This window comes from Natator depressus, chromosome 20, assembly GCF_965152275.1.
Source record: "Natator depressus isolate rNatDep1 chromosome 20, rNatDep2.hap1, whole genome shotgun sequence".
In the NCBI taxonomy this organism is placed as follows: Eukaryota; Metazoa; Chordata; order Testudines; family Cheloniidae; genus Natator; species Natator depressus.
Genome location: NC_134253.1, coordinates 2,963,583 through 2,983,780, shown reverse-complemented (window position 1 = coordinate 2,983,780; position 20,198 = coordinate 2,963,583). Strand labels below are relative to the sequence as shown.

The following is a 20,198-nucleotide window of genomic DNA, read 5'->3' as shown; positions in this document are numbered from 1 at the left end:
CAGGAGCCACCTTTGCTGCACTGAAGGGGCCTAAGACCACCCCACCCCCTCAGTCTAAGTCCGATGACCTCAGTGGCGTTTGCGGCTGGGGGCGAACGCAGCCCGAGGCTCTCTGTTCAGCGTCACATCCGCCCACCCACACGCAGAGTTGTGAGCTGGGGAGATGGTCAGAGAAGCTCCTGGCCTCTGGGACTCCATTCAAGGCTGGGAGAGACCCATGAGCCAGAGCAAAAGGGAGAGGGACTGGGGACACGTTGGCCCCCGCTTTGATCTACTGGGGTGATCTCTTTATTATTTGGCAGCGGTCTGCAGTGTCCAGAGGCCTCCGTCAGGGACAGAGCCCTAGTAGGTTAGGCACTGTCTGAGCACGGAGGAAGACACACTTTAAGAGACCAGAAAAAAGGGGAAACTGAGGCACAGAGGTGGGGAAAGGACCTGCCCAAGGTCACAGGAATAGAACTCAAGTGTCCTATCCACGGTGCCTGCGCTGATTAGCTTAGGCCCTGATCCTACAGACACGTGACTACTCCCGTGCAGGGAGCTAGGCACGCGTGAGCTTGCCGGGCCGGGGGCTGCAGGAGCAAGTGGGCTGTGCCGGGCACATGGGAGGAAGGGGGGCATTCAATCGGATGCGATGGCTGTATTAATAGCTACAATTGTCACGCTATATATATCGACTCACAAAGAGATGGAGGAAGAACCCACTTGCGCCAGCATTGGCTGGCTGATTTCTTGCAGGCGTCAGAGCCCGTGCGGGGGGGAGGGACCCTCACAGCGGTGCAGAGGGACGGTTTCAAGGCGGGCGCTCCATGCCTGTGGGGCAGCGTGGGAGATGGCATGGGGAGGGTTGTGTGAGCAGTGGACAAGGCTGGGCCCGCCGGCAGAGCAGGGTGGACAGGGAGGGGCAGGGCTCTGAGGAGAGGGCCGGGGGGGGGGGGGGAAGTCGCTTGCCCCCAGTGCAGTGAAGCACAGGCAGGAGGTGGAAGGACTTGGAATAGGGGGCGTTGTGGTCAGATGGCTGATGCAAGAGCCCCTGCAATAACAACCCAGCCCCCCCACGAGGGACCCCACAATAACAACCCAGCCCCTCCCTGCACGAGGGACCCCACAATAACAACCCAGCCCCTCCCTGCACGAGGGACCCTACAATAACAACCCAGCCCCTCCCTCCACGAGGGACCCCACAATAACAACCCAGCCCCTCCCCGCACGAGGGACCCCACAATAACAACCCAGCCCCTCCCCCCACGAGGGACCCCACAATAACAACCCAGCCCCTCCCCCCACGAGGGACCCCACAATAACAACCCAGCCCCTCCCCCCACGAGGGACCCCACAATAACAACCCAGCCCCTCCCCCCACGAGGGACCCCACAATCGGTTGGTACAGCCATGAGTCAAACGTTGCCAAGGGGCAAAGTCGTCTCGTGATAGGTGGAGAGGCCTGTCAATCAGCCTGGTTGTTAGTGTTCGGGCTGTATTGTGTTCTGATCGACTGGAGAAGCTGTCAGTCATCGTAGTTGCTAGGGGGAGGGTGTAAGAGTTAAGATGGGACTGATTGGTTACTGAGGGCCGGTCTAAGGGTTACTATGGGCCTGAGGTGTCCTGTGATAGGTTGTCTAACGTGTCAGTCAGCGTGACAAGCGGTAGGCGGAAGCTGGGCGTGGCCGTGACCTGAACCGCTCTCTGATAGGCTGAGGGGGGCTGTCGGCCAGCGCGGTTGGTAGGAGGTGGGAATTTACGTCACTCCAGAGTTGGGCGCCCATAGGCCCGCGGCCCGCCCGTCCTCCTGGTTGCTAGGGCGGGCTGATGACGGTGCGGGCGGAAGTGCGTGGCGCGGCCATGGCGGGAGGGATGAAACCAGCCCCGGGGCGGCGGCGGCTCCTGGGGACCCTGGTGCTGCTGGCGCTGGCGGGGGGCGCAGGCGCAGCAGGTACCGGGGGGGCCCCAAGGGACCGGGGCGGGGGGCGCAGGCACTGGGGTGGGACAGAGATGGGGACCAGGGGAGTGGGGGAATTGGGGGGGCAGGGACTGGGGGGCTGAGACCCGGGTGGGGGCAGGGACTGGGTAGAGATGGGAGCAGGGACCTGGGGCGTGGGGTGCAGGCACTGGGGGCAGGGACTGGGATGGGATGGGGAATTGTGGGGGCAGGGACTGGGGGCCGGGGGAGACAGGCTGAGGGACCTGGGATGTGGGGCGCAGGCACTGGGGGGCTGGGACCCGGGAGGGGGCAGGGACTGGGGTGGGACAGAGATGGGGAGTGGGGGAATTGGGGGGGCAGGGACCCGGGTGGGGGCAGGGACCTGGGGTGTGGGGTGCAGGCACTGGGGGGCTGAGACCCGGGTGGGGGCAGGGACTGGGTAGAGATGGGAGCAGGGACCTGGGGTGTGGGGTGCAGGCACTGGGGGGCAGGGACTGGCGTGGGACAGGGATGGGGAATTGTGGGGGCAGGGACTGGGGGCCGGGGGAGACAGGCTGAGGGACCTGGGGTGTGGGGCGCAGGCACTGGGGGGCTCGGACCTGGGAGGGGGCAGGGACTGGGGTGGGACAGAGATGGGGAGTGGGGGAATTGGGGGGGGGCTGGAGCTGGGGGAGACAGGCTGGGGGACCTGGGGTGTGGGGTGCAGGCAATGGGGGGCTGGGACTTGGGGCACGAGGAAGGGAGGGGAGGCAGGTACGGGGGGGGGATGGATGGGAACCCAGGGAGGCCCAGAGTCTGGGTGTGGGAGTGGCACATATTGGAGAGCTGGGAGTGGGGCAGGTGGGGGGGCCCTTTCCTGAGGGCACCCGGCATGGGGTGTTGGTGAGCCGGGGGGGATGCTGACTATAGGCCCATGGGGAACGGTGATTTTTTCCGAATCTCTCTCTCTCCTCCCCCCGCCCTGACTCCACTGGCTGCCCCTGTGCAGGGAGGCAGCGGGTAAATCCCCATCACCCTGCTCTGTCCCCTTCTGTCACCCCATCCTGGGAGCTCCTTGTAATCTCATCAGCGCTGCCTGCTGCTGTGTTAAATTGCCACCTCTTCTCCCCCCCCCCCCCAAAAAAAATCCTAGCACTCGCTGCCCTCCCCCACCCCACCTTGCCAGCAGATCAGGCTGTTCTTTGGGGCTCACGTGCAGTGACTTGTGCATGGGGAGAGACTTATGGGCGGTGGACCCAAATCAGTGAGACTGTGATCCCCTGGGGAGTTGGGGCGGGAGATTGGTGGGGCAGGCGGGCACTGGCAGGCGGTATAGGGTGGGGGTTGAGACAGGGTAGGAGGGTGCTGGTAGGCGGCATGGGGCTGGGTGGGGCGCTGGCAGGGCGGGGCAGGATCACCGCACAGTCTGGGGAATCACCTGAAGTGCCTTATGATGCACCGTTTTAAATGCCTCCATTCCAAGTCAATCTTGTGAGCCCCTCAGTAGAGGGACTCGAGGGATGGGAATGACGCAGGATAAAAGAGGATGTTGGCAGAGGAGGGGGGACATGTTGGCACTGGTGGGGAGGCAGGGGGCACCTTGTGCACAGCACCTTGTGCTATCAAACCATAATCCCGACCAGGTCCCCTTGAGGTGCCACCATAATGCAAGTACCCGATAATCCTTTCTAGTTGGCTCTGTTCCCTCTCCATACAAACTGATTGATTCGTCTCTGCGCAGGGTGGGCAGAGATCGGAGGAAGCGTGGGCTGGTGGGTGAGGCACTGAACTGGCACTTGGGTGCAGCTCCTGGCTCTGCCCCAGATTTCCTTTTAAGTCACTCGATCTTTCTACGCCCCAGTTCTGCAGCGGTAAAATGATGATTCTTTGTCTCCCACTCCTTCTCTAGTTGAGACCGTGAACTCTTTGGGCCAGACACTGCTTGTGCAGTGCCCAGGACAATGGGACCTCAGTCTTAGTTACGACCTCTAGGCCCTCGCCTCATGGAAGTGTCAGAGGGGGCAAAACTACTTTCATTGGTTGGGAGGAGGATGCCTTTCTGTGTGCGCTTCCTACACATGCCGAAGCAGGAGGGAAAACAAGCCAAGGCTTTTGATCTGTTTAGAAGACTCCAGAAAATTCCCACTTCAAAGCTAGAGAAAAGGAAAAGTTAAATCTATTGTGTTTTGTGTTAACTGAGAAGTTTGGGATGGTGGTGTGCCCAAAAGCATGTTAATTTGTGCATTGAAATCTCTGCTTCTGAGCCGCACTCTTTGAACTGTGAGTTATAAACAAAGTGCCAATTCCTTCTTGTGATAATCTCACTTCGTGGCTATGTTTGTGCCTCTCTAAGTGCCTGAGGATGCCCCGAAGGTGCTGTTAGCTTCTGTGGGAGTGTGTTTCTCTATTTGTGTGACTGTTAGTTTCTCTGGGGAGCAGAGAATGGATTGAATGGCAATGACCTCTGTCATGGGGTTAGCAGGCTCGCCAGTCTGTTTGCCTTGGTGGAGAAGGGAGTAGGGTATCTGATTGGAAACCCCAAAAATGTCGCTCAGGAGGCAGTGTGACCTAGTGGGTAGGGCACTGACTGGGCCTTGGAGACCTGGTTCTGCCACTGGCCTGCTGGGTGACCTCAGGCAAGTCACGTCCCTGCTCTGTGCCTCATTTTCCCCATCTATAAAAGTAAAGTGCTTTGAGATCTATGGATGAAAAGTGTTATAGGCGAGCGTGGTATTATTATTAACCACTAAGGATCATAGAATCGTAGAATATCAGGCTTGGAAGGGACTCAGGGCGTCATCTAGTCCAACCCCCTGCTCAAAGCAGGACCAATCCCCAACTAAATCATGTATTATCATGACTGCCCTCCATCTAGGCACGTACTGCTCCTCTGCTAAAAATTGGGCTATGTGTAAAAGGTGCCTTGTTCGGTGTGAACAGAGCTGTGCCTAGCACAAAGGATTAACAAACATCCATTAATCCGTGTGAGCAGCACGTGCTGTCTGGGCACACAACGTAGTGACTGTAGCATGGCGACTTTTAATGTAAGTCACGTTCTTTCCCTACTAAAGTTGTAGGTAGAGTAAAAAAAAAAAACAACATTAAGCTATCTAATGTCTCCCCTCTTGGGGAATATCACTTTTCTATGAACTTGAGCACGTTGGTAAATAGTTTAAAGTCACACAGCATTACTCAAACACCCACTCTCTGCAGTGAATCTATACGCCTGAGCCATCTCCGTGGGAGATATGTGCGCCTGTTGAGAAAAGACTCTCGGGAGCCTCTTCACAACACACGCATGCATCGATGAAAGCCTGGGGTTTGGCTTTTTCCTAAGGAGGCTAGAGAAGAGGACTAACTCCTTGCAAAGGCACTTACAGATGCCAAGCCGGTTATAAAACAGGAGGAGTTCAATGGAATATCTTTTAAATGAACAAAGTTACTTATAGTGACCAAAAATAACGGCCACCCTCCTAGCTGATCAGAACTCCAGTATGCTTCCCCTTTCTACTGCCATCCTCTACCTACAACGGTGCTGTATTGTGACAGAGAAGGTAAACTGAGGCATGGTCTAAGGCTGTAGTTGACTGTAAAGCTACATCTGGCCTTGTTCCAGGAGTGAAGCTGAAGTTGATGAGTGTTTCCTTCTCCCTGCTGAGTGAAAATGGTCCTTAGTTCACCTCACAAGTTATAGGACTCCGTACTGGCAGAAATGGGGGATTCCCCCGCGCCCCCCCCCATTCTCCTTCAGTCACAGACATTGGACCTGAAGCAGGAACTAATATAGGGAGGTTAGGACCTGTTATTCAGGAGATGCCACACTGGTCCCTTCTGGCCTTAAACTCGGTGAATTTCTCTCACCGATGTGGTTGCTGAATAAATTCCCCCAGGGCTGTCTCTCGCAGAGTGGGTGTGCTTGCAACACACGTGGAGGGCCAAAGAACGTCAGGCTCAGAACTTCTTGGGGAGGAGATCACTGAGGAAAAATGTCGGGTGACTCCCAAATCCCAACCCTGTTCAGATGGCCACTGTCAGGCAGGATACTGGGCTAAGTGGACCACTGATCTCGCCCAGTATGGCCGTTCTTATGTAAACTCTAAAGAGGTCTATGTGGGATGCACATTGGGCCCTGATCCTCCTGTCCTGTTGGTGTAAATCAGGAGAAATTGCACAGAAGTCAGTGGAACTGCACGAGTGAGCTTAGAATCAAATTCATGTTTTAGGAAGGCTCCATGCAATTAGTCTCTGGCTGGTGTTTCCCTTGACCTCGGCCTTCCCAGGACAGCTTGTTTGGTGCTGGTGGTATCGCCGAGTGCCCGATCCCTAGTTTCGGGGGAAGTGTTTGCTCTTGCTTTAAACAGAATTGCTCCCAGAGATCTCACTGCCAGAGTCCCATGAGTCCTGGGGCTGTGGAACTAGCCATGAAATCCACCTGTTGCTTGTGGGAATGTTCTCTAGGTTCTAAGTCTCCCCTTAAAAACAAGTTTCAGAGTAACAGCCGTGTTAGTCTGTATTCGCAAAAAGAAAAGGAGTACTTGTGGCACCTTAGAGACTAACCAGTTTATTTGAGCATAAGCTTTCGTGAGCTACAGCTCACTTCATCGGATGCATACTGTGGAAAGCGTAGAAGATCTTTTATACACACAAAGCATGAAAAAATACCTCCCCCCCACCCCACTCTCCTGCTGGTAATAGCTTATCTGCTATTACCAGCAGGAGAGTGGGGTGGGGGGGGAGGTATTTTTTCATGCTTTGTGTGTATAAAAGATCATCTACGCTTTCCACAGTATGCATCCGATGAAGTGAGCTGTAGCTCACGAAAGCCTATGCTCAAATAAATTGGTTAGTCTCTAAGGTGCCACAAGTACTCGTTTCCCTTAAAAACAAGCCACCCACGATAGTTTCTGTCCCTGGTGAGTGTGAAGAAAACCTGTAGCAACACGAGCCGAGGGTGAAGTGCTGTTGGGATGCCTTCCTGAGTCTGCAGAAAGCCTGAAACTGTAGCTCAGGACCTTTGAGCCCAAACACCCAGTTCAAGTGCCCATCTCCTGATCTCGGACCCTTTCCCCAGGGGCCACCTGTTATAAATGTCAAAACTTCCAGCTTCCCTTGTCAGGGTGCGCCGAAGGTTGGGGAAGGGGCCCTGTGAAATCAATTGAATTGATATCAAAACAAACACAGTTCTTTTAAATGAAATTAAAGGGAACTTCCCCCCCTGTGTCTTGTGCCGGACACAGGACAGGCTCGCTCCCAGACACGGATGGGAATAGCTGCATCGGGTCTAGTTTGTTACTAAATCTTTCTTATCCCTCTCCCCTGTCTAATGAAGGAGCTGAGAAGTCGGTGATCCAACTTGAAGAATGGCATGTGAGCCATCAGACGTTCCCGCGGCAGTTCTGCTACACCAACGCGGTGACGCCAAAATGGCACGACATCTGGACCCGGATGCAGGTAGGAACCAGCGCCCACTTTGCCTGCTGCTGCAAAACCAGGTCTGCGTCTCTCTGCTGCCCCACCCCCATTATTTGCATTCAAGCCAAGAGTCTGAATGAAAGAGGCTTTGTCGGGTTTGTGTGAACCAGCGAAAGAACCTCTCAGACCAAACCCCCTTATCTCTTTATCCCCTCTCCTTGGGGCGGGTGCGGTAGCAACAAGGTAAGGGCTGGTCCCTGGAGAGAAACTTCTTGCTTGGACCCCTACCTGTGTCTGAGTGCTGCTGGCCAGTCCCAGATGTGTTCCCAGCCTTTGTTCCTTGCCCTTCTCGTCCTGTGGTTTATATGAGGTTAGCAGCCAGAATGTGCTAGGGGCTGTACAGGCAGGAGAGAGCACAGTAAGGCCAAAAGACAACCACAGGTGTCCTAAGAACGCATTGTAGTGGTTAGAACAAGCAGGCTTGGTTTCAGGACTCCTGGGTTCTATTCCCAGTGTTGGGCGAAAGTGTCGTGGTGTGGTTAGAACAATGGACTGAGCGTCGGGAGTTCAGAGTTCTTTCCCCCCCACCCTGCCACTCACTCTTTTGGCCTTGAGCAAGTCACTTAAGCTCTCTGGGTGTCAGCTGGAAACCAGGGATAAGGCCTGCTGCAGATGAGCGTTTTCTGGTGGGGAAGCCCTCCATGTCGCTGGCTGAAGGAGACACTGTTGTCAGCCGTAAGGCTCCTGTTTCCAGCAGTGTCAGACATAGGCTCAAAGTAGTGTCGCCCTGCTGCTCGTCAGGCAAAGGAGCCCCGGGGGCTACTCAGGGTAGGAAAAACGAGAGGAACTGCTGTTTGGCAGCTGGCATGCGGGGGCTATCAAAGGGCCAGTGTTCATAGTGATACTCGAGGCTTCATCAGACATCAGTGCAGGGCTGTTCCTCCCCCTGACGCCTCTTGTCACCCTGATCTCCCCCCTGCCACAGCGGGCAGACGCTGTCCTAGTTTCTCATGGTGGCTGCCCTGAGGCTGCATCTAATGTTGGCAGAAGTGGCAAGTGTCTGTCAGGACGCTTCGTGTCACGGTTTCTCGGTCTGTCGAGATCTGCGGCCCTGTTCTTCACATCAGCCTCTTCTGGGCGGTGGTGAGGGGAAGGAGTCGCATCAGAGAACCAGGGGTTTTGTAATTTATTCCATAAAGCTATCAGAGGCGAAACTGCCTGATGAGCATGTCAGGGAATGACTAAAACAAGCCCATTGAGAGAAGTTTGTACAATCGACGCTTAAGCTCCTTCCGCCTGAGAGACTCAGCAATTTTAACAAGGACGCTTCAATTCAGACCCCGGATGGGAGCATTATCCCCCAGTTACAGATGGGGAAACTGAGGCAATGGGAGGGGAAGTGACTTGCAAGCGCATGCAGGAAGCAAGCGGCAAAGGTAGGAACACTCTAGACTTTCTCGCTGCTGGTCCTGTGCCTTGAAATCCTCCCTCATCCTTCAGCTGGTCCCCTGAAAATGTCTAACTGAGACCAGGTCTTCTTGCAACTCACATTTTTTAGATGCTCATGGCCAGGGTTCTTGCTGATGAGAAAAGGAGGCATTGAGAGAGAGTCTGCAGCTGAGATGTGAAAGCGACTGTAGGCATGCAGGTGCAGGATGTGGATACACTTCCTGAGAAGTCAGTTACTGGCAACTGGGGGTTCGCAGACCTCTTCCAAAGGGTATGGCACCTGGTCTAGAGATTTGCCTGTCTTTACAACAGGCTCCTAAAAAGCACAAGCAAAGTCAGTACAAACTAAAATTTCATCCAGGCAATGACTTCATTATACTGCTCTGTATACTGTACACTGAAATGTTAGTGCAATATTTATATTCCAATTGGTTTATTTTGTAATTATGGTGAAAATGAGAAAGGAAGCAGTTTTTCAGTAACAGTGTGGCTGTGATACTTTTGTATTTTATGACTGATTTTTGTAAGCAAAGTGAGGTGAAACTTGGGGGTACACAAGACAAATCTCACTCCTGAAAGGGGTACGGTAGTCTGGAAAGGTTGAGAGCCACTGGTCTAACTGCTTTGGTAAACTAGCTGTAGGTACATTTCCAAACTCACCAAAGTGAACTTCTGACTGTCACTTTGGTGAGTTTGGAAATGTTACCCTGTATCTCTAATAGCATTTCCAAGGCTGCCTCTTCTGGCAGTCTCACCAGATTAGCAGTGATTTCGTTGTCCTGAGACCACTGATCAGGGAAGAGAACAAACCTGCCCCATGTACCGCGAGCTGATACATGAGAAGCCCCTCACAAAGTGCTAAGCAATATTTAGCCGTTATCTGCACAGCTCCGATCCCCATCTAGCTTTGTCTCCCTCGCGCGCTGACTTCGTCGAAGACCCCGTTATGTCCACCCCTGCAGTGCAGCGTGGGTGTGCGAGTACCTCTCCTCTCCCGTCTGCAGATCCGAGTTGTCAGCAACAAGATGATCCGTGTCACCCAGGTGGAAAATGAGGAGAAGCTGAAAGAGCTGGAGGAGTTCAACATGTGGAACTTCTTCTCCTCCTTCTTGAAAGAGAAGCTGAACGACACCTACATCCCAGTGGATCTCTACAGCGAGAAAACCTGCCTGAAAGTAGAGTTGCTAGAGGCAAACACCAACTACAGCGTCGTCCTCTTCCGGTGTAAGCCATGCTGGGGGTCGGGCTGCCCCTCTCGGGGCTTTGTAGGCCTGCTCGGGGAAGGCGGTGTAATTCCTGCCACTTCGCTGAGGATGTGCTCCACCTGCTCCATCCAGCAGCGCAGAGTTAGGGTTACCTGGCTACTGCTGGATGCCACGTTGTTGGGAAGAACCCAGCTAGTCTTACACGGGAGTGTCAGGGTGAGCACCCTGAAACCGCCCTTTGGGCCGATGGGGGAAATGGAGGAGATCTGAGGAGAAGGTTAAAAACAGGCAGGTGGTGGCACCCAACTCTGCAGGGAGCTTGGTCCAGCTGCCTTGGGCCTAGAACGGGCTCCTGGCGGTACCAGGTATCTGTTATAGGGCGTTATAGCACGTGTTAGCCCTAGGTCTAATGACTGAACCAGTTCCTTCTTTGCTTGGGAGGGGTGTGGGTGAGGGGCTGGGGGTGGGAGAGAAGCACTCGCCCAACATGGGCTGTGTACGCCTCTGGAAGAGAAGCAGGGTGCATCCATCCGTTTCCTCCAGCCCCAGGTCAGTTTGGTGCCACCCACAGCAAAGCCGTGTTTGAATCCTTGGTCTGAGATTCACCAGGTTTATCCAGAGTCTGGGCCTTGGGGCCGTTTATACTGAGACGGGATCATAGAATATAAGGGTTGGAAGGGACCTCAGGAGGTCATCTCGTCCAACCCCCTGCTCAAAGCAAGACCAATCCCCAATTTTTGCCCCAGATCCCTAAATGGCCCCCTCAAGGATTGAACTCACAACCCTGGGTTTAGCAGGCCAATGCTTAAACTACTGAGCTATCCAGGCATATCCAGCTCAGGGGTCTGCCTCTGTATGTTGTGCTGGGTATGTCCCAGCTGCTCCCCGTGGACTACTGGGACCGTGTCATGTTGTCACGTGGGCTCCAGCACAAAGTTACCAGGCTGGGGGCTTCTCTGATACTGTCTTGTCTCTTTTAGGGTTTGACACCAAGCTCTGCCTGGTTTCCTTCCTGGGCCTGGTCCTGTTTTTCTGCGGGGATTTGCTGAGCAGGTGGGTCGCCCCTTGCTGGAAGACCAGACCACTGCGTGTGCCATACCTGCTGTCCTGTGTGCTCAACCCCCCCAGTCTCTGTGTTAATGGTCTGGGCCACATGGAGGAAACGTGACCTCAGGGATGCCGCTGCGGCCAGGCACCTCAGAGCGGTGCCTGCCCCAGCCTAGCCTCTGTCCCTCAATAGCTATGTAAACCAAGGGCTGCTAACATCCACAGCTGGGAGGCCGCCTACCAGCTCTCAGGCTGTGGCCTGGTGTCCCGGCAGTTAAATCGGGGGATCATCTCCCAACACTGCAAATCCCCTTGGCTCAGGCCTGTAGCTCCATGGAGCTTGGCTTTACGCAGGCCGCTCTTACCAAGACACAGCGAACGCCACCCTAGCTCCCTTTTAATGATCCCGAGGCGAAAGGCGCGTTGGCTTCCTGCTCTCCTGGGTGTGTCTGCTTGAAGCTCTGTTCGGCGTGTTTGTGTGCGGGTGGACATCTCTCAAACTCACCCACTGTGCGTGATCTCCGCAGGAGTCAGCTCTTCCACTACTCAGCTGGGATAAGCATCGGCATGCTGGCCTCGCTGCTGATCCTCATCTACGTGATGGCCAAGGTGATGCCCAAGGTGAGGCTGCAGTCCGGGTCTGGGAATCGGGTGCTGCTGAGTGCGATGGAGCTGGAACTGACCACTCGGCGACTGGCTGGTTCGAGGACCGCGCCAAACTGCTGTAACTTGGGGATCTGGTTACAAACTCCCCCCCTCTGAGGCTCTCGGGTCCGGTCTATGCTGGGGGGAAACTCGAAAGAGCCTTCCAGGGCCCAGGCCCCAGAGGCAGGAATGCTGGGGTATGGTGGTTCCGGTGTCTAACCCCTGCTCTGAGCAAGGTAGTCGGTGGTTAAGCCATCACACTCGGCTGTAGCTCACACAGGTGGTAGCAGCTGTGCAGCGGCACGCGCTAGTGCTAAAAACCCGCCGCCCCAGTGTGGAGGTGCTCTGGGTGTCAGGAGAGAGGAGGGAAGGACACCCACCCGGTCTGGCTCGTGTACGGTAGCACACCGCTGAGTTCAGGGCCCACTTGAGGCTGCACAGTGAGTGATGGGCAGAGTCTGCAGTCGAAGGAGGCAAGGGGTGGGAGGGGAAAGCGGCCAAGGACCAGAGCCCCACAGACCTGGGAACAGAACCCAGGTTTGGTACTTGGCCCGCTAGGCGACGCTGCCCTTTGACATAGGGCCTGTCTAGCAAACAGTCTTTCCCTGGGGTGAACATCAAACAGCGGCAGTCTGGCTCTGGTAGGCACGTGGAAGCACCTGTCTTGTTCTCACGTCTTTCCATCTGCCCTAGAAAAGTCCCATCTACTTCATCCTAGTGGGAGGCTGGTCCTTCTCCCTCTACCTCATCCAGCTGGTCTTCAGAAACTTACGAGAGATCTGCAAGTCCTACTGGCAATATCTCCTCGGTGAGTGCGTCTCGGCGCCTACCGCTGCCTTAGGCAAAGGCTGTTTGCATGACGGTGGCATGGGAGATGCTGGGACTTCCACGCCCGTCTGCCTTCTACGCAGCTACAAACGGGGCTGTTGGTCAGCTGCCGGCGGCCACTGCCAGGAAAGCGTGGTGGGAGGAGGGGGAGGCGGCCTGTCTGAGCAGCACCTTGAAGTTTACTGCTGCAGATCTGCCCAGCTTAGCCACCTGAGCCGAGCTCAGCAGCCCCTGTCCAAATAGGATTTAGTCATTTGACCAGGAAGGGACCCGGGACTGTAGGAGCAGTGACGCCAGCAGCACGGGGACGGGGAAGGAGCGGTTATGTGGTGCCTGCTGCATTGAGCACGGCCAGCGTGGCTGTGCTCAGCGCTTCCCGGAGCGGGCTGCACCAACGGTCAGGATGCTTCCTGCCCTGCCTGCTCCGTGCAGTCCTCGTTCTGTGGGGCAGGCGTGGAATTCCTGGCTGATTTCACGGGGGGTCTGGCCATGAACTTGCTGATGAGTCTGTGAGGGACCCTGGACCTGAAAGGAAGCAGAGGTGCTGGGTGTCCGTCCTGTTCATAGCGGCCTCCGTTGACTTCCCTCGCCCAGGCTACGTGCTGCTGGTGGGCTTTGCCAGCTTCGCCGTCTGCTACCGGTACGGCCCGCTGGAGAACGAGCGCAACATCAACCTGCTGACCTGGAGCTTGCAGCTCCTGGGCCTGCTGCTCATGTACTCGGGCATCCAAATCCGGCCCATTGCCCTGGCGCTGATCGCCATTGCCGTCTGCACCAAGAACCTGGAGTACCCCGTCCAGTGGCTCTACGCCACCTACAGGTGATTCCACAGCTCCGGGTGTGCCGGGTGCTCCAGCCACGGGGTCTAGGCCAGCCACTGCTGGCGGGGAGGCAGCGAACGGCCAAGCAGGAGTCGTCTGGTCCAGGCTAAGGAGCCGACTGGCTCTGTTAACAGGACGGCTGCGCCGTAGTGTGGCTGAATGAGAGTAGGGGATGCGGGGCCCTGGGTGCATTTGGCTAAAAAGGGAGTTCCCAAGCCAGAGACGTGGCCTGGTTTTGGCCGACACAGGATGGGGAGGGCAGGATCGGCTGCATGAAACCTGAGCCTGGGAGCTAGTTGCTCATGCTTGGACGTTCATCGTTTACCAGAGGGGTCTCTGGCCAAGGGTCAGGAGCCCGGTTAGACTTTATGGCCTCGACTAAACTGTCCAACCCAACCTGGCCACTGTGTGGCGCCAACCCCTGCTTGGTGGTGGATGCTGGTCTTTAAGAACTGAATTTTCTCCTGTGTCCTCGCTGCTGTCTGGGGGTGTCTCTATATTCTGGGGCATGATGGGGTCACCCCTCTTAGGGGAGCGGTGACCAGCTCTCCGCCTCTGGTGCCGGTGGGGAAGCTGGCTTCCAAGCGGGGTTCGCAGAGTTAAACAGGTGGGCAGAAAGCTTCATAGATCCATTCAGAGCCTCTAGCCCAGGCCAGCAGATTCCAGCCAGTAACTTCTGCTTCAGGCTCCTAGCTCCTCAGGTGCCCCCCCAGCCCTGAGCGCTGACCCGGTAGAGGCTCCAGCAGCTCTCCGTAGGGACTGAACGCAGCCTCGAGGCAGCGAACTGCTGCTAACGCCACCGCTCTGCTGGCAGGAAGGTGCAGAAAGCCACAGCGAAGCCGAGCCCCCCTCGCCTGCTGACCGAGGAGGAGTACCGGCTCCAGGGGGAGCTGGAGACGCGCAGGGCCCTGGAGGAGCTGCGCGGATACTGCAGCAGCCCAGAGTTCTCCGCCTGGACTGTGGTTTCCCGCATCCAGTCTCCGAAGAGGTAAAACGCCCTGGGGGTGCCGGCAACCCCCTTACAGTGCCCCCTGCCAGGGGGCCACGGCTCTGCGCACGTCCAGGCGAGGGCTGGCTGCGCTCTCACTGGGGCAATCTGTACTCTTCCAGCAGGGCAGCCTGCAGCTAAACTCTGTACCTGCCAGGGCTGTAAAAACTCCCGGGGGTGCCAGGTGCAGTCTATGTCCTGACTGTGCTATCAGCAGCTAGCATCGTTCGGGCATGTGTTAGCAGGGCCCGGAGCAGCTGAGCCTTTCATTGGCTGGGTGGCTGGCTCCTCATACTGGCCTGGCCTCATGCCTAAGCGACCCTAGTGGGCTGGGCTGGTGGCTGGGACAGCAAGGCAGGACTTGCAAGTTCTAGTCCCAGGTCTGTGTGACCTCGGGCCAATTGCTCCCGCACCCCCGTGCCTCAGTTTCCCCATGGGGTTACTAATTCTTCTGTGGGGGTTGAGGCTTAATGGTGTCTAGGACCTTCAAGGGACATAATGGCCATACTGGGTCAGGCCAGTGGTCCATCTAGCCCTGTATCCTGTCTTCCCACAGTGGAAGTTAATTGCTCCCCATCCTCGTTCACTTCCAGGTTTGCAGACTTTGTGGGCGGTGCCTCCCACCTGACCCCGAATGAGGTCTCCGTCCACGAGCAGGAGTACGGGCTGGGGGGCTTGTTCGTGGAGGACCAGCTCTTTGAGGAAGACGAAGACGACTCCTTCGAAGGGGAGGGTCATGCAGGGTTCTCTGTGTCCCGGAACCACCTGGGCTCTGAGTGAGGGAGCCATGCGGATGGATTTGGTGGTGGAGCTGCAGGATACAATCCCCGCTCTCTGAGCGCCCCATGAGTGCGCGTGCGTGTGTGTATAAAGCCTAGTCTGTCCGTGCGAGTGCACCAGAGCCAGCCAGGCTGGCAGCGCCTCCTGCTGGAGCCAGTGACATTGGCAGTCAGGGGATTGAACTCCACCCATCTAACCTGGCACACTTTGCCCTCTGGCTGGCACCAGACCTAGTCCCTCTCCTGCTGCACGGCACTTGTCCTTTTCCCGGCTTTCCCCAGCGGGGGAGATACCGAAGGAGGGGCGGGGAAGGGGTGTTCTGGGGGCACTTCCCTTCTGGGGAATCCACACGTTGCTTTTCAACTTGCCAGCAGAGTTTCCCCCAGCCCTGTCTGGGGCAGAGAGGAATAGGGGCTGCTTGTCTGAGTCGCCCCCAGCCTGACTTCAGTTGGACTGGGAAAGCCCCCCCTCCAGCCTTCCCAAACCCAAGCAGGGTCTCTGTGGGGCAGGAGGGTTCTGCACAGGCCTGTGTTGTCTGTAGGGCACAGCATCCAAATGGGACTCGTACCGCCCATAACGTGGGGTGAATCCCCCCCCCCCCCGTCTCCTGCTTGCAGCACTCTGGGCCTTGTTCAGCCACAGAGACAATTTCATTCTCCCGCTCCCCTGGGTCTCAGCTGTGCGGGAGGCGGGATGATGGCAGGGCGGTGGTGAAGAGCAGCTGGCAAGCCTACAGGCTGCAAGAGCGCTCTGCCCGTAGCAGGGTGGCTTTCCTGGGGTGCAGGGGTCCCCCGCCTGAGGTGCTGAGCTGAGCCCAACTGAAGAACTCAGCCCCTTTTCTCTGTGCGTCCTGCCCCCTGCAGGAAAAATAACCCCACTTTCCACTGGCCCCTGCCCCCACCTCACTGTCCTGTGGCTACAGCTCCTGGACTGCTGCCCACTGCTGGCTGTCAGCGGGCTGGGGCGTTAGCTGGTTTGCAGGCCGGCGTGGGGGTGGTGGGAAGAGGCTGGCTGCCTGTGGGGAGAGCAATTTGATCTCTTCCTCCTCCCACTGGGAGCCGGCTTTGTTTGCACAAGAGGAGAACTTTAGACTTGCTGTAGTGACAGGTGCGTGCAGGGCAGCTGACTTCCTGTTCTCCTGCGAGGAAAGGCTGCCAGCTCCCCGCCCAGTAACGGGTATGGGGGCAGGAACGGCATCCGTTCGTAGGATCAACAAAGAGGACCGGAGGCCTCCGGGTGGTCAGCACCTCTGCTCAGCCCCTTTGGGGAGCCAGGGGGGCTTCGAGGGCTGACCGCATGGCTACAGGCGAGGCTGCTGGGCCTGCGCTGCCAACCCCTCCCCACTGTCTCCTGGTGCAGATCTTTATTTGATCTGGGCTGTGCCCCTGCAGCCAGTGGCTGGAGCGCCAGGCTGGCTTCCCAGTCGGTGTGGCCCAGGATTGGGACCGCTAACGGCCCCACTTAGGCCCAGCACCCTTGAGCGTCTCCCTGTGGACATGGGGAAAACCCTGGCTTCAGGATTTGTGTCTGAATGCGTCCTTCTCACCTGCTTTGTTTGTGTTTCATTTACTTACGTCCACAGTGCTCCACAGCCAGAGACGCTTTCCCTGCTTAGTGCCCGAGCGGGTGCCCCCGTCTCTACCCTGTCAGCATTAGTCACGGGGCTCCCTGAGCCCCTATTCTAGGCCCGACTGTTTCAGCCTTCTCTGCCTAGGGAGTCCCGTGCTAATGCGGTGCACGGTGAGGTGTCCCTGTCCGCCGCAGCCTCCGGTTCGGCTCCACATCCCCTCTAACCTGTCTGCATGCGGCTGGGTGGCCTGGGACGCTCCTGCCTGACCTGCTTCCATCTTTGCTGCTCCCTGGAGGAGTCCAGTCCCCTGAGCCGGGGAGCTAGTGCTGCTAGCCTGGGTTCCCTGCATGCAGGGGGGAGCCTGAGCTCCTTGTGGGGCAGGAAGCCCGCGGGGGCTTGGCTGCACTGGGAAAGGGCAAGTCCCTGAACTCAGACCTGAAGAGCAGGGAGCAGAGGGAGACTCTGGCACAACTCTCTCCAGATCTGGCTGCGGGGGGTGAATGTGGCGGCAGGTGAGGGGCTGCCGCCGAGCCCTTGGCCTGGCGTGGTCTCGTTCACACCGCAGGTTCTTTGCCGGAGCAAAGGGGTGTTTGGAGCAGCTAAAGTTCTGAACTGCGGGGCCAGGGACTTGGCCGTGCCTGAGGCTTTCCATGCTGCGTAGCCCATTCAGATGCATTGTAGTTAATGGGAGCTGTGGGGCGAAGGGTGGGATTCTGAAGTTACCAGAGTGATTTAGGAGCACAAATCCCATTGATTCCAGCAGGGCTCGTGCTCCGAAGTCAATTGGCTGCTACTGAAAGTCTCCCCAGGATCGCTGCTTTGAAACCTGCCCCATTGCAGAGTTCTCTTTATTTCCAAGAAGCTTCTCTCGGTAAATGTAGCGAAACGAGCTCCTGGCCCTCGAGTCTGTCGTCTCTTGCAGTGATGCGCTCGAGGGTGCGCTTGGGGCTGGGGGAGAGACCCGCTAAACTAGGGGTGAGCTAAATGGTCAAAACCACTAGTGATGGGCAGGGGGAGTCCAACCTGCCACCCTCAAAGGAGTCCGACTCCCAGACTCTCTTTTTGCAAATCAGGCCCCTTTAAGTTGCCTCCAGCTGGCCCCCAATGTCCCCACTGAACCCCGAAAGCCTGGAGGTTGCTTGTGCCTTAGCGCTGAGCCATTGCAGAAAGCAGCTGAGGTGTAGAGCTGCCGGGCAGGACTGTCCTGTCTCATCTGATGTGCGTTCATTTCATGACAGTGGCCCCGTGTGGGGCTTGTGTGACTATGCACAGTGTCTGGTTGTGAGCCAGAGTGAAAATGGAAGGGGACCAGGCCTGTGTGGAACTTGGCACGTAGAGGAGAGCCGGGCGTTTCCTGCTCGAGGGCTGCAATGTGCCCCAGGGCTCAGTTAACCCTTTGGCGCTGGCGTCAGTGGGCAAGGCTGGCTGCTCGCCTGCCCTAGGTAGGGTAGGCTGCAGCTGGCCTGGATTGCCCGTCCCCTCTACCACTTCTAGCTCTGAACTCAGAGCAAACTGCGTCCCAGCCTCTGCCTCCGTCATGGGAGGCGTGTGGGCCTGGCTGGCGTGGCCTGGGTGACAGGCCTTCCCTTAAGCACAAATGGGGGGGCGGGGGGAGGGTGCTCCTCAATCTCTATGCAACTATCTGAGCAATAACTGCCCTTGAGTGGCGCCTCTGGGGAAAGTGCTCCCCGCAGGGCCCGGATCCTGCTCGCTCCCCATGAAGTAATGTCAGAGCAGCGAGCTTTTGTTCATTGTTGTGCCAGGCACCGCTGCAAAATAATCAGATTGGGGGGGCACGCGCGGTCTGCAGGAGCAGCCCGTGCAATGCAATCCGGCTTGGCACTGCCTATAAGCCGCGTAACTGCTGGAGGTTATGGCCACGCTGGGTAATTCCCAGTTTAATTTTAAATATTTTTTTGTTGTTGTTGCTGCGCCCCTTTTATTTCCCGCTCCCTGCTGTTGCGGAAAGCCAGCTCTCAGTGTTAGCCGCCGCAAGCGGCCACGGAGCCCAGAGATTAGTTTTCTTGCTGTTGTTAATGCCAGTTCAGAATTTTAATAAAGTTTGTTTTTGTAGCTGTGTGTGTGTTAAACAAGGGTGTGAAAGCGGCGGTTCGGCTCAAAGCAGCTGAGAGGCTGGACAAAGCCCTCGTCGGTCGGTCTATCGCACAACCAAGGCTCGTCATCGGATTCCTTCCATCCCCTAACAGCCCCTGGCTCTCCTATCCTGCCCGAAGCATTAGGGGCCCCGTGGGTTAATGCTCTGGCTACTAGGGTTCTGCACCTAGTGTAGGTCACAGCGGGGAAGGGTGGGGGGCAGGCCTGGGCTGGAAGAAGGGGGGCTCCAGATGGGTTAAGAGGTGCTGGAAGGAGAAATCCCAGATGCGGCTCAACACGAGTGAAGTGATTTTTTTCTCCTGGCCTGACTCTTCTGTTCCCATCTGCCGTGAAATCATTACCGGCCTCGCACACGGTGGGGGAGGTCCGAGCTTTTATTGGACCGACTTCTGGGGGTGAGCAAGACGAGCTTTCGAGCCCCCACCGAGCTGTTCTTCAGGGCTGGGACGCTGGCTCCCCGTCCCTGCTCCACACAAGATCCGGACCCCCGGTTTAGCGCACGGGGTTAACACGTGTTTCAGGGCCCCCTGCGAGGGGAAGGAGCGGGGGTAAGAAAGAGCTGCCCCGGCGCCGGCAGCTGCAGGGCTGGGGGGAGCCTGCCTGTGGCCAGCCTTAGGCGTTCCTGGGGGGATCAGTAACGCCGTGTACCTCGTACTAGCCCGGGTCCCAGTCTGCACCCTGCTCGTGGGCGCTCCGGAGCAAAGCTCAGTTACTGTAATGGAACGTTATGGGCAACGCTCCCTGCTCTAAATCCCCGGGGTTTTCGGGGTGCAAGCTAGTGTCCCGGTGCTCGGAGTCTGGGCGGTTAGCACCAGGGAGGAAAAGGCTTTGTCCCCTGGGCTTCCCTCCCAGCAGAGCTTGCAGTGGGCTCCTTGCAGCCAGCTCGTCTTGCCAGCTCAAACAAACCCCTCTTGTACTGGCATCAAATTAGCCACTCAGCAGAGCAATAGCCCGGGGTCTGCTGGCTTTTCCTGGGGCTGATTCCCCTGGCGACCTTGGCCGGGTCATGCAATGGGTTTTTGGCCCCGTTTCCCCAGCTGTAAAGCAAGGCTCGTAAAACCTCATCTCACCGGGCCGCTAAGGAGGAACTGACCTTCTGTGGCAGCTCTCGGGGTTTATGGCTGGGGCGGTGGCTGGGCCCTAAATGCCCTGGTGCATCTCATGCTCTCTACCTGTGGCCAGGCCTGTGGGGCGGTGGATCTCTGCCTGGCGCCGTGGGCGGTGCAAGGCGCCCCGGTCTGATCGCGCGGCGTGCGCCTCCAGCTGCATGCGTCGTACACCCTGGTGGCTCGTGCTGGAGGGTGGCAGAAGAATTAAAAGGCTGGCTTGGTGGTGAAATGGGTCCAGCCCCCCTTCTGGGGCTAGCCCAGTGCCTCCTGCCCCATGCAGCTGTTCTGCTGGCCTGGGTACACTGAATCCTGCCTCAGCGCGGGGGGGA

At 57.2% G+C, this 20,198-nt stretch overlaps 1 protein-coding gene across 2 annotated transcripts; it reads left to right on the top strand.

The window, feature by feature from the left end:
- The first annotated feature begins 1,797 nt into the window (after positions 1–1,797).
- Positions 1,798–15,342, top strand: NEMP1 (nuclear envelope integral membrane protein 1). 2 transcript variants are annotated; one of them, XM_074935085.1, is made up of 9 exons: positions 1,798–1,933; positions 7,230–7,351; positions 9,766–9,985; positions 10,947–11,019; positions 11,541–11,634; positions 12,352–12,466; positions 13,081–13,306; positions 14,122–14,295; positions 14,889–15,342. In XM_074935085.1, exons 1-9 carry the CDS (start codon positions 1,810–1,812, stop codon positions 15,073–15,075), a joined length of 1,335 nt encoding a protein of 444 aa, XP_074791186.1. In that variant the 5' UTR covers positions 1,798–1,809; the 3' UTR covers positions 15,076–15,342. The 2 variants fall into 2 exon arrangements, with proteins under 2 accessions (XP_074791186.1, XP_074791187.1); XM_074935086.1 differs by lacking the exon at positions 14,122–14,295.
- Positions 15,343–20,198: the final 4,856 nt, after the last annotated feature.